Source organism: Balaenoptera musculus, chromosome 12 (assembly GCF_009873245.2).
Source record: "Balaenoptera musculus isolate JJ_BM4_2016_0621 chromosome 12, mBalMus1.pri.v3, whole genome shotgun sequence".
Classification (NCBI taxonomy): Eukaryota; Metazoa; Chordata; class Mammalia; order Artiodactyla; family Balaenopteridae; genus Balaenoptera; species Balaenoptera musculus.
In genome coordinates this window covers 15726556-15740287 of record NC_045796.1, presented here as the reverse complement: position 1 = coordinate 15740287, position 13732 = coordinate 15726556, and the positions used below count along the sequence as shown (strand labels likewise).

The window sequence follows — 13732 nt, the reverse complement described above, 5'->3', positions numbered from 1 at the left end:
GCAGGCTCTAGAGTGCAGTCTCAGTAGTTGTGGCTCACGGGCTTAGTTGCTCCGCGGCATGTGGGATCTTCCCGGACCAGGGCTTGAACCCGTGTCCCCTGCAGTGGCAGGCGGATTCTTAACCACTGCGCCAATAGGGAAGCCCTACGCCGGGTATTTCATGATTGTTCTCCTCCCCCTCCCTCCACCTTTTCCACACTTGGAGGAGCCCGTCCTTGTGCTGTCTAATTAGTTTCATTTAGAGTAGCAAACCTTCTAAGAACGTGTGTTGTATCCATCCTTTCTAGTCATTAACCTAGACCTGACTATGTTGTTTTTCTTTCTCAATGCAGAGAAGTCATTCAGAATTCGAAAGAAGTTCTGAGTTTACTGCAAGGAAAAAACCCTGCCTTTAAGCCGGTTCTTGCTATTATTCAGGTAAGCTGAGAATGTGGTTCTGTCCTGCTATTTTAGGATGTCTTTTAATTTAGAAGACAATTGTACACAGGTCACCAGCTGCACTTCTTGTCACAGAAGTCCCACTCGGGCTTAGGGGAGGGAGGAGAAAGCTCAGGTGGAAATGTTGTCGTTTCCCCCTTTATCTGGTCATTTTGCTGCTTCAGGGTTACAGGTTAGGTACCACTCTGTTTGAGTCTGTCTCCTTTTGGTGCGGATAGCTTTCAGAGGTCAGGAGGTAGGTGCTCACGTAAGTTGCATTACACAGGATATATTGTGGTCCATTATAAATGCTGATCAGATGTGATTTGAGTGGGATGGGAAAAAACATTCCCCTTTGTTTCTGTGGAAGGCAGATGCTTGCCAAGACATGGTATTTGGTGATCTTACTACTCAGTGTTTTAAAGCCTGCCATGAGTCTGAGGGGCCAAAAGCCATGGCACGGCAGAAGGACTTGGAGTTCGATGTCTGTGTTCTGGCCACGGCCCCTTCATTGCCAGCTGCAGTTGGCACTGTTTGCCACCCTTATTGGCACACCCAGATGATGCAGGTGCAGGGAAGTGGTGCGCTGAGCCAAGCCTGAAAGGTCACACAGCCCAGCAGTTGAACTGCCTCTGTTGTTTTTGGTGCATGCTTAATGTATCAGAATAGCAGCCTCTAGTTTCATCAATGCTGTAATTTCAAGACTGGAGAGCTATGCTCAAGTCACTTTGGGGTCTGCATTCTTTGGGGTCTGTTTCCCCACCCCCTACAAAGATAAGCAAGTAAGAAGAGTGGAAAGAAAAGCGAAACAAGAGCTTGGCCTCCTGGAATTCTGCTCATTGGTAGCTTTTCACCCAAGGGCAAGTCCTAAACACCTGTCTTAGGCGTCCTCACTTATAAAGGAATGCTGCCTATGTGGCTGTATACGCCCTCTGGGGAGTATTACTTTCAAAAGTGATATATCTTCAAGCCTGAGAAACTGACATGTTAATAAGTACCAGCCCTTAGTCCCCTTTTATGAGCAATAAGATTCTTTTTCTGCATTTCCCTTGTCATCTTTGTAGTCAGGTAATGTATAATCACAAAATTAGTCTTTGTATTTTGTTTTGTACCTTTTCAAGATATTTTTATGTTGTTACATTCTCCTTCTTGCTCTCCTTCCCCAAGGCAGGTGATGATAACTTGATGCAGGAAATAAACCAGAACTTGGCTGAGGAGGTAAGGATTGTTGGTTTTTTGAATGATTTTAAAAATTCATTTTAATTTTAGGATGATAGATTCATTTTCTCTCAGTGACAAAATCGCCCTATGTTCTCTTTGCAGGCTGGTCTGAACATCACTCACATCTGCCTTCCTGCAGATAGCGGTGAAGATGAGGTAAGACGGCAGCACACTTAACCCTTATTTTGTGTTCCTCTTCAGTCCTAATAGACCTCTTAACGTCTCTTAGTTGTGGTCGGAACTGAACCAGCCTTTTCTTAGGGCTGAACTTTTAGAGGGAAGAGTTCACTTTTTCCACTAGTGTAGATGCTGCTTGATCTATCTGCCCCTTACCATGTTTCTTTTTTTTTTAATTGAAGTATAGTTGATTTATAACGTTGTATTAGTTTCTGGTGTATAGCAAAGTGACTCAGTTATACATATATATTTATATATTCTTTTCCATTATGGTTTATTACCATATTGAATATAGTTCCCTGTGCTATACAGGATGACCTCGTTGTTTATCTCCTTACCATGTGTTTCTGTTGACAATGTGACCTGTGATGTGGGGACTTCGGTTGTGTTTCTTCAGCTGTAGCAACAGCGTCGTCTAGTGGAAATTATCAGTGTCTGGACGACTAGTTCTGGTTTGCAGTGTCCTGACAGGTTGTTTGACCTTGCTTGGACCATTCTTTGGTTTCTCTGGGTCTCAGTTGCCCTGTCGATAAAATAAAGGAGAAGATCTTTTTCAGGCTAACCTCGTGTGAATCCTTCAGTGGTGTTTTGGGGCAGCTGATGAAAAACCACCATAGGGTTCTTTCGCTGCTATTGTATGTGCTTCGGTTGTTTCCGCCAGCAGGGAAGACCAGTCCTCATAAGTGTCATCTCAAGCCTGGGAGAAGCAGTCACCCCTATAAGTAGGGCCTGGGAAACTGGACCATGGGCCATCCTGGTGTCTGCTCCTTCTGTGGCTAGGTTTTCTTCAGACTGGCTATGGCAGTGATGAAAACCTTAAGTAATCTGGAATAACACAGAAGTTTTTTGTATGTGAATAAAGTTTAGAAGTAGGCAGTCCCTGGCTGGTGTGGTGGCATCACTGAGTCGTTAGGAACTCAGGCTCCTTGGATCTTGCTGCCCTGTGGTCTTTGTTGTGCTGCCTCATCCAGGATGGCAGATTCAGCACTACAGATCACATCCACATTCCAGCCAGTGTCAAAGAGAAAATAAATCCAGACTCAGTGAGGAGAGACATAATCTGAAAGGATTATTGCAAGGTGGGGAAAGGGACTGCCCACTCTGCCCGTAAGCTCGACACACCTTTGAGAGGTAAGCAAAAGGCTTCTCTTCTATAGGGAGGAAAGAACCCAGTGTGAGAAAAGTGGGATGAAAGGGTGGTTTGATGGGATAGCAGATTAGAGAATGTTTTACCCTGAGGCCAGCCTGTTCTCCCGGGGAGGTGGGGTGGTGGTAGAGCTGTTGACCAATCAGACCAAGGGTAGGTCAAAGTTTAGGAACCTGGGGGGAAGGAAAGAAGCTTACCGGAAGTTTGATGAACAGGCATTTTGTGCTGATGGATCAGTGGAGACAAGCAGTTCAAGTAAATCATTTATGAACAAAGAGTAGAACTTTGTGGGGTCTGTAGACTAGGGAGCATTGGATGGTCTTGTCAGAATCATATGGGGAAGGTGGTTCTTTGCAGTACACGAAGGATGGGGGCATTTCTTAACCATCCCTGTTTTCCAGGATCACAGGGCTTAGTTCAGCAAGTTCTTATCACCAGCAAGAAAAAGGAGGGGCTAAGACCAAAGTCAGGGTCCCAGTCTTTCTTCTGAAAGTCACAATTCTGCTTCCATTCCACTGGCCTGAGCCTAATTGCTTGGCCTTTTTTGCAAGGGAGGCGAGAAATGTGGTCTTTATACCAAGTGGCCTTAGATCATTTCTTAGCACAGCTAAAAATTAAGAGTTCATTACTAAGAAAGAACAGAAATTGGATATTGGGCAAACAGTTTCTACCACACTTGCCATTGTAAGATATTACAAATATTGACACGTGTCCTACCAGTACTAACAAAGTGCAGAGAAATTTGTTTTCCCTTTGCAGGACACTCATTTTCTGCAGTAGCATTTGCATGTTCTTAGATTGTTTTGCCACTGGTATTGATAGCCCTTGACTTTTTTTTCCCCCTTGGCTTATTTAATTTTTTTCATTCAAATTTTTTTTTTTTCAGTTTGTCACAATATTTTCTTTTAAATTCTTATTGGAGTATAGTTGCCTTACAGTACTGTGTTAGTTTATACTGTACAGCAAAGTGAATCAGCTATATGTATACATATATCCCCTCTTTTTTGGATTTCCTTCGCCTTTAGGTTCCCCTTGGCTTATTTTTTTGACAAGGAGTCACTTATTCGCTCTTTTTCTTTGAAATTCTGATAAATGGGAATTTATATGATGGTGTTATTATGTTGGAAAAGAGTAAGGATCTTAATTTATTAGGATTTTGTTGTCGTTGTTACCTCTAACTACCAAATCCTAGTTAGAGGTAACAATAGTACCCTCACTTCGTTCTGGCTGGGCTGTGTGTATAGATGCCACCCCCTCTGACCACCCCCTACCCGCCATCACTCCATATCAATTTCAGAGATTATACTATTATTATTGTTGTTATTTTTTTGGTAATTTTATTTTATTTATTTATTTATTTTGGGGGCTGCATTGGGTCTTTGTTGCTGTGCACGGGCTTTCTCTCTAGTTGCAGCAAGCGGGGGCTATGCTTTGTTGCGGTGCACGGGCTTCTCATTGCTATGGCTTCTCTTGTTGTGGAGCACGGGCCCTAGGCAAGTGGGCTTCAGTAGTTGCAGCACGCGGGCTCAGTAGTTGTGTCTCACAGGCTCTAGAGCACGGGCTCAGTAGTTGTGGCGCACGGGCTTAGTTGCTCCGAGGCATGTGGGATCTTCCCGGACCAGGGATTGAACCGGTGTCCCCTGCATTGGCAGGTGGATTCTTAACCACTGTGCACCAGGGAAGTCCCTGTTGTTGTTGTTATTGGTCTTGTCTTCTCTACTAGAATATAAGCTCCATAAGGGCAGATATTTTTTTACAACTGTATTTCCTTTACTCAGAACTGGTACAAGGTAGATATTCAAAACATTCAACATTTGTTGAATGAATGACAGAATGATGAATATTAAATGAAACAGAATTTTCTTTCTGAGTTTTCTGAATATATCAAATAGCTTTTTCTTCTCTTACCAGGTAGAAATACCATCATGATTTTTGCTAGATAGTAAAACAGAAATGGTAAACCAACACTTCTCATAGTGAGATCCACATCTACGAGCTAGAATCTCTCTTAATTATGAACAAGTAACATTGCTCAGTGAAATCCTGGCATAAAATAAAGGTAAACAGAGAGGCCAGAGCATTGCTTATTTAAAGACATACCTGGCCATTCAATAACGGTTATATTAGCTTCCCAAACTGCTTTGGTCTTTTTCATAAATAGCAAATTATTTTAGTGTTTCCTGTAAAATGGAGCTATCTGTGCTTAGAGGTTTTCTGTCATAAGCCTTTGGAAATGCTTTCTACATGCCATTCTGGTCCAGAGAACAGGAGGGCCTGAGTGTCATGATTAGTAAGCTTTGGTTAAGCACAGTGTGCTTGAAACACAGGCTTCTCTGGGCCAGGTTGGAATACTCGAGGTTCCTGAGTCCTGGCCTCCCTGAAAGTTGGCATTACATTGGGCTCAAATCTGATTGTGGACAGGGAATTGTCTTTTGCTGATCTCAACTTTATTCACTGTTGAGCTTTGGTTTTGTTTTGTTCTGTTCTGGCAGAGAATAGAGCGGTAAGAAAGACTTGAAGTCACTAAAAAATTCAGCCAAGCTTTTTTTTTTTTTAATTAATTAATTAATTAATTAATTAGTTTATTTACTTATTTATGGCTGTGTTGGGTCTTTGTTTCTGTGCGAGGGCTTTCTCTAGTTGCGGCAAGCGGGGGCCACTCTTCATCGCGGTGCGTGGGCCTCTCACCATCGCGGCCTCTCTTGCTGCAGAGCACAGGCTCCAGACGCGCAGGCTCAGCAATTGTGGCTCATGGGCCCAGCCGCTCTGCGGCATGTGGGATCTTCCCAGACCAGGGCTCGAACCCGTGTCCCCTGCATTGGCAGGCAGACTCTCAACCACTGCGCCACCAGGGAAGCCCCAGCCAAGCTTTTATAAACGTGGTTAGAAGGAACATAGACTTCTTCATTCCGCTTTACACCAGGTCTTCAACAAGGAGAAAAAAGAAACTAAAACAGATGCATTTTTATGAATCTATTTTTTACATAAAGCATCTTTTCTTGGGTCTTATTTTTGCAAAACTGACTTTAGTTTTCACTTCAGATTATAGATGAGATCCTGAAGATTAATGAAGACACCAGAGTACATGGTCTTGCCCTTCAGATCTCCGAGACCTCATTTAGCGACAAAATCCTCAATGCCTTGAAACCAGAAAAAGATGTGGATGGGTGAGAACATATAAAAGAAAACAATCGACTCATTGCTAAACTAGTTTTTCTACTGTGAATTTTTTAAAATTCTGCTCTTTCAACTATGTCAGTAATTGAGCCATGAATGAAATCATTTTAAATATTTCAGGAGTTGGAGGGCTTGTAAAATTATGCTTAAGAAAGTACGTATTTGAGAAAATACACTTGCCCTTTTGTAGTGCTTGGGTGCCATTTTGGCCAAGTCATACTCATTTGAGAAGTTCCTGTCTGACCTACAGAGTCCTTAGCCAGCTCTCCTCTTCTGATAGCTTTTCCTTTTCCTTGATAAACCAGAGAAAAAACCCAGGGACCTGCTTCACCACAGTAGCACATTCTGCCTTAGTCCCAGGCCAGCAGAGAAAAACAAAGCAAGCACTTACATTCATAACGTGAGGTTTTATTTGAAAGTTGAGGGAAAAACTATGAATATCAGGTGCTCTGATATTGGTCTTGACTCATGTCATGACGTAAGTTTCATGGGACAAGGAACACTGACCATCCCTATGGGAGTTCATGATGTTTCCTGGAAGTTAAAAGCCTCATCTTCCTACATGGAAATGAGAAATTTTTGTATCGTGACCAAAAAGAACATGATATATTTAGCATTCCAGGGTCGTAAGCAAATTTATAACGTTAGTCTTGTAGGGACTGGATTGAGTGACCACCACCTCACTGACATTCCCAGGTTCCCCCATTATCCTAGCCTCCTGTTGTGACTTAGGGCAGACTCAAACGTGGGTAGAAAATTGTCATGAAAATCTCCGATCCTATAGCAGACAAACCATAAAGGGGGAAGAGGCTCTAGTCAATTAGAAAACATCCAGAATCCCCGGGTATCAGGGTGTAGTTTCCAGTCTTTCATAAAAAGAGAGAATTATGAAAACTTTTCCAAGTATCTCCATTTTGTTACTAACCTGTATTGAGACCATCAATTTAAGCTAACTAGTTAGGGACTATTTTGTCCTGGGTTTGACCGAGGAAGAACACAGAAGGCATTGAAAGGATATGGTCCCTCATTTTTTTCCTTGATTTCCTTAAGGAGATAAGTACCGATGTCAAGTGGGGATCAGTCTTGCTAGGTCACCCCTGATTTCTAGGATTGGTTCTGGACTTTGATGTTGATGGAGATGTAGATTTCCTCAGGATAAAGTGGCTGCAGGACCTTGGCATTGTGCACGTCCAGGGCCACCATTCCATGTAGTCCATTGAACGGAGCTCCGTAGCGCTGTGCAGTGAAGCCCCACGTGGCCTCCAGCTGCGGTCCTGCTGTCCAGGCAGAACCAGAACGCCCAATGTCATCCTGACTCATAGGGACCACATTGGAGTTGCCTGAGGGGCTGCTCTAGAAGCTAATGACCTCTATTCCTGCCCACTCTTTCATTTCTATTTAATAATTTAATATATCCTACCTATCTGTCGATGAAAATTCAATTAACTATCAAGTTAAGAAGGAAAAAAGGGAACTTAATTCAAGCCAAACCGAGGATTATAACCCAGGAAACAGATTCTCAGGAAGCTCTGAGAACTGTTCCTCCTGTTAGAAGTCGAAGGCACAGTCACATACATTTTTGAGACAAAGGATTGCACATCAAAATGACGTACTGATGTTTTACATAAAGTTCACCAAGGATATATAGTCCAGGTAAGCATGTACAAAGTGAGCAGCAAGTCACCATGACCCCCTACAGAGCTGGGAAAGAACACTGTTCTTTTAAGAAGTTACATCGCTAGTGTCAGAAGAAAAAAATAAGCAGGCATTCTCATCTTTGAGGAGCTCTGGTTAATGTTTAACCCGGATACACACTGCACATGAGGGAGGGAAGAGGCCCAAACAAACACACAGAGAGAATTTTATATGTAATTTTTTCTTGTCCTGCCTTAAAAGATAAATTTTATTTCATCATATCAAATATTGACTTGGATGTTATTTGGGATTAATACATGTGAATTACAGATGAGTGAGTTTTGGCCAAGCTTGACTTACTTGTTCTCTTATTTTTGGATTCAGAGTAACGGATGTAAACCTGGGGAAGTTGGTACGTGGGGATGCCCGTGAGTGTTTTGTTTCACCTGTGGCCAGAGCTGTAATTGAACTTCTTGAAAAGTCAGGTATGATGCTCCTTCAGAAATGTTGCTATTTTCTATTTTTTGTTATTTATGTGAGTTTTTAGTAAGGATTTGTTTCTGGAAGATACTTAATTGAAACACAGAAGCGATATTCAGTGTCAGCTTTATTCTTCTCATCTTTTAGGAGATATGAATGACTGGCAAATTTTTCTAATAAGATTAACTGTATTATAATTTTAAAGAGAAATTGGTAAAGATGAATGATTAACCTGTGTTTTCTCAGTTTCTCTTATGAAACCCTCAAAATAACCACAATGAAAAATGTTTCAAGTTTCAACTTCTCAAATCTGTCAATATGTAAACCTAGATAAGTTTTATATTTAAAACTTAAATGAAGAAGCTGTCAGATATAGTTTAGGGTATAGAAACCTAGATTAGGATCTATCAGTGAGCAGTATCTCTTTCAGTAATCAGTATTTAATTTTTTCTGTACACCAGCTTGAGTGAAAAGGAGACAATGCCCCTCCCCTACACCCAAACATGAAATGATTGAACAGAAATTCCAAAATATATACCAAAGTTCTATTAGAAGATTAACTTTCAAGATATACCTTTAGGACATTAGCCATTAAGCTCAAATCTCTGAGATAATCCATATAGACAGTGTTTTTCCATCATATGGATAATTAGGATGATGAGTCTAGGTCACTCTACCATAAAGTTTGCAAAGAAGGAATAAGTTACGGCTTATAGTCATTGTAGGTTTGGGGCTCAGAGGGCCAAGTTTTAAAAGGCTATTTTTTTGCAGCCAATTAAGCCAACCCTGCTCTTTCCCCCGTGGGAGCCCCGTGTGCAATGGCTGCAAACAGCAGCCTCCTTGGTAGTGCACGCAGCCTCTTGCCTGTATGGGTTGCCCTAAGGGACTTCGAGACAGCCCTTTCCAGTGGACATTCATGTCTGCCATGCTGTCCCCTGTCTGGGCTCCAGACAGGTATGTGCGGTGCCCTTGGAAAGCCCCAGGGCACAGTGGCCTGGGTCCACGTTGGCCAAATCGTAATGTCCATCCGCACCAAGCTGCAGAACAAGGAGCATGTGATGGAGGCCCTGCACAGGCCGAGTTCAAGTTCCCTGGCCGCCAGAAGATTCACATCTCCAAGAAGTGGGGATATACTAAGTTTAATGCAGATGAATATGAAAACATGGTGGTAGAAAAGTGGCTCATCCCAGATAGCTGTGGGATCAAATACATCCCTAATCGTGGCCCCCTGGACAAATGGCGGGCCCTACACTCATGAGAACATTGTCACTGTCCCCTCCTTACTCAGGCCCACCAGTAAATACTGCTTTCCTGTCCAAAAATCAAATTAAATTAAAATAAAAGCTATTTTTCCTTACATTAAAGCTGTATGGGAGGAAGACTTTGAAGTTTTGATTATAATACTGAATTTCCATTTGGTGGGTAGGTGTCAACTTAGATGGAAAGAAGATCTTGGTAATAGGAGCCCATGGGTCTTTGGAAGCCACCCTGCAATGCCTGTTCCAGAGAAAAGGGTCCATGACAATGAGCTCCCAGTGGAAAACACCTCAGCTTCAAAGCAAGGTAAGCATCTTCCATGTTGGAAACATATCCTTCAATGCCTATATTAGAAAAGGAGGACTGAAATGCATAGGCTGATCGTTTAACATAAAAAGTTAGAGAAAAAAACAGCAGAAAATCTCAAAGGATGAAAACAAAAGAGCAGAGATTACTGAAATAGAAAACAAATATGTAATATGAGAGATTATTAGCAAAGCCAAAAGGTGGTTCTTGGAAAAGTCTAGTAAAATAGACACACCACTAGCCAAAATAATTAAGACAAAAGGAGAGAACACCAGCAATGTTAGGAACGAACAAGGGGACATAACCACAGAAGCAAAAATTATTTTTTAAGAAGGAGAATATGAACAACTTTATGCTGATAAATTTGAAAAATTGTATGGAATGAAAACTTTCCTAGAAACTGTAACTTACAAAATGGATTCAAGTAAAATTGAGTAGTCTTATATACATTGAAGACATTGAATCAGTCTACCCTGCAAACAAGCAAACAAAAAAGGCACTAGGTCATTTTATAAATGAGTTACCACAGTAAAGAACATTTTCTCTGGAGAATAGAAAAAGAACATTTCCTAACTCATTGTATGAGTGCCCAGTGCAGAAAATGACAAGATGCTAAAGGATAATTACAGGCCAATTTCATCTATGAACATAGATGAAATAATCGTTAGCAAAATAGAAAACCAAATCCAGTATCCCGTTGGGACTATCATAGGATTGCAGGGGGGTCTAACATTAAAATCTGTTAAAAGTATTAATGTAATTCACCACATTATCAGATTAAAAGCTATACTGTCACCACAGTAGATGCAGAAAAATCACTAGATAAAATCAAATGTTCATTATGATTTTTTCCTGAAAAAAAATTAGACTAGGAATTTAAGGAAATTCCTTAACAAGATAAAACATCTATAAAAACTTAGAGTGAAAAATCTCATTTAACAGTGTAATATTAGAAACATTTTCTTAAATTAGCAAAGACAAGGGTGCCTGTTATTAGTACTCCTAACCAGCATTGTGTGGGAATTCCTAAACAATGCAGTAATATGAAGAAAGAAAGGAAGAAAATTCATAGTGATCGGAAAGGAAGACACCAAACTGTCATCAATCCTGGGTAATATGATTACATAAAAAGTCCAAAAGAACCTATTAAAATATCAGAATTAGTAAGAGTTCATCTGGGTTCTTGGATATAAGATCAACATGCAAAAATCAATTGCATTTCTAAACACTACTCCCCACAGTTAGAAAATTAAATTTTAAAGAAATACAATTTATGATAACAATGAGAATATAAGGTATCTAGGAATATATTTAACAAAAGTTATTTCTGACCTTTAGAAAGAAATTATATAATTTTGATGAATGTCATTAAGAAGACCCAGTTAAAAGCAGAGATACCATATTCACGGATAAGAAGACTCATCTTTTTTTTTTTTAATTTTTTTATTATTTATTTATTTATTTATATGTTGGGTCTTCGTTTCTGTGCGAGGGCTTTCTCTATTGCGGCAAGTGGGGGCCACTCTTCATCGCGGTGCGCGGGCCTCTCACTATCGCGGCCACTCTTGTTGTGGAGCACAGGCTCCAGACGCGCAGGCTCAGTAGTTGTGGCTCACGGGCCTAGTTGCTCCGCGGCATGTGGGATCTTCCCAGACCAGGGCTCGAACCCGTGTCCCCTGCATTGGCAGGCAGATTCTCAACCACTGCGCCACCAGGGAAGCCCCAAGAAGACTCATCTTAAAGATACTAATTCTCCCCAAATCAATCTATAAATTTGAATCAGAATCCTGACATAATATTATTGTGTAGACGTTGACAAGCTGATTCCATTTACATGGAAGCACAAGGACAAAAACCAGACAATTTTGAAGAAAACTAGAACTGTAAATATCAACAAGAAGAATTTTTAAAAACAGCATTCATTGGAAAAAAGCAAGTTGCAGAAGGCTGTATTTCATCTAACACCATTTATATAGGGTTTTTTGTTTGTTTTTGTTTTTTTTTAAAAGCAAATTCCCAGTTACCCTCTTTTTTTTAAATTTATTTTATTTTTGGCTGTGTTGGGTCTTTGTTGCTGTGCATGGGCTTTTTTTTTTTTATGTGCACTTTATTATTATTATTATTTTCTTAACATCTTTATTGGAGTATAATTGCTTTACAATGGTGTGTTAGTTTCTGCTTTATAACAAAGTGAATCAGTTATACATATACATATGTTCCCATATCTCTTCCCTCTTGCGTCTCCCTCCCTCCCACCCTCCCTATCCCACCCCTCTAGGTGGTCACAAACCACCGAGCTGATCTCCCTGTGCTATGCAGCTGCTTCCCACTAGCTATCTATTTTACCTTTGGTAGTGTATATATGTCCATGACACTCTCTCACTTTGTCCCAGCTTACCCTTCCCCCTCCCCATATCCTCAAGTCCATTCTCTAGTAGGTCTGTGTCTTTATTCCCGTCTTATCCCTAGGTTCTTCATGACCTTTTTTTTTTTTTTCTTAGATTCCATATATATGTGTTAGCATACGGTATTTGTTTTTCTCTTTCTGACTTACTTCACTCTGTATGACAGACTCTAGGTCCATCCACCTCACTACAGATAACTCAGTTTCGTTTCTTTTTATGGCTGAGTAATATTCCATTGTATATGTGTGCCACATCTTCTTTATCCATTCATCTGTTGATGGACACTTAGGTTGCTTCCATGTCCTGGCTATTGTAAATAGAGCTGCAATGAACATTTTGGTACATGACTGTTTTTGAATTATGGTTTTCTCAGGGTATATGCCCAGTAGTGGGATTGCTGGGTCGTATGGTAGTTCTATCTGTAGTTTTTTAAGGAACCTCCATACTGTTCTCCATAGTGGCTGTATCAATTTACCTTCTCACCAACAGTGCAAGAGTGTTCCCTTTTCTCCACACCCTCTCCAGCATTTATTGTTTCTAGATGTTTTGATGATGGCCATTCTGACCGGTGTGAGATGATATCTCATTGTAGTTTTGATTTCCATTTCTCTAACGATTAATGATGTTGAGCATTCTTTCATGTGTTTGTTGGCAATCTGTATATCTTCTTTGGAGAAATGTCTATTTAGGTCTTCTGCCCATTTTTGGATTGGGTTGTTTGTTTTTTTGTTATTGAGCTGCATGAGCTGCTTGTAAATTTTGGAGATTAATCCTTTGTCAGTTGCTTCCTTTGCAAATATTTTCTCCCATTCTGAGGGTTGTCTTTTGGTCTTGTTTATGGTTTCCTTTGCTGTGCAAAAGCTTTTTTTTTTTTAAGTTGCGGTGAGCGGGGGCTACTCTTCACTGCCGTGTGCGGGCATCTCATTGCGGTGGCCTCTCTCGTCACGGAGCACTGGCTCTAGGCGTGCGGACTCTAGAGCGCAGGCTCAGTAGCTGTGGCTCACAGGCCTAGCTGCTCTGCAGCATGTGGGATCTTCCTGAACCAGGGCTCGAACCTGTGTCCCCTGCATTGGCAGGAAGATTCCTAACCACTGTGCCACCAGGGAAGCCCTATGTAGGGTTTTAAATCAATACCGCGTATATATTTTTAGGGCTGCATACATATAAAGTAAAAGTATAAAGAAAGGAGTGGAAACTGTGAACCAGATCAGGAAAACCATGACAGGACAAAGATGTGCAGGTAGGTAAGAGGAGACTAGGGGACCTTCCCTTGTGTTGGTCATGCCTTTCCTTAAACTAGGCAATGGGCGGGATGTCCAGGTGTGTTATGTTTTTCTTTTACATTTTTGTGTCTGAAATAGTTAATAAAGTTTTTAATTTCAAAAACTGACAATGAATTTCACAAATTTCAAGCAAAGTGAAGTTAAATTAAAAGTGCATTAAGTACAATAAATTACTAAAATCTAAAAATACCTGTTCTTCACTTCGCAGCGTGAGGATGGAAACAAAC

At 40.9% G+C, this 13732-nt stretch overlaps 1 protein-coding gene and 1 non-coding gene across 12 annotated transcripts in view; both read left to right on the top strand.

The window, feature by feature from the left end:
- Nucleotides 1-13732, top strand: part of MTHFD1L (methylenetetrahydrofolate dehydrogenase (NADP+ dependent) 1 like) — a 227669-nt gene that overhangs the window by 5264 nt on the left and 208673 nt on the right. For 10 of the 11 annotated variants that reach the window (XR_005022127.1, XM_036871033.1, XM_036871032.1 and 7 more), the window contains exons 2-7: nucleotides 333-417; nucleotides 1585-1635; nucleotides 1741-1794; nucleotides 6005-6129; nucleotides 8159-8259; nucleotides 9681-9817. Coding sequence is in view for 10 of the 11 variants with exons in the window: in XM_036871033.1 (XP_036726928.1) it covers nucleotides 333-417; nucleotides 1585-1635; nucleotides 1741-1794; nucleotides 6005-6129; nucleotides 8159-8259; nucleotides 9681-9817 (553 nt within the window). In the remaining variant the exon portion in view is untranslated. Of the gene's footprint in view, nucleotides 1-332; nucleotides 418-1584; nucleotides 1636-1740; nucleotides 1795-6004; nucleotides 6130-8158; nucleotides 8260-9680; nucleotides 9818-11155; nucleotides 11266-13732 lie in introns of those variants that run through there. The other variant, XM_036871040.1, reaches the window with a different exon arrangement.
- LOC118905575 lies at nucleotides 9020-9153 on the top strand. Its single transcript, XR_005022278.1, has one exon. It is a non-coding gene; the product is annotated as a small nucleolar RNA SNORA70 (small nucleolar RNA).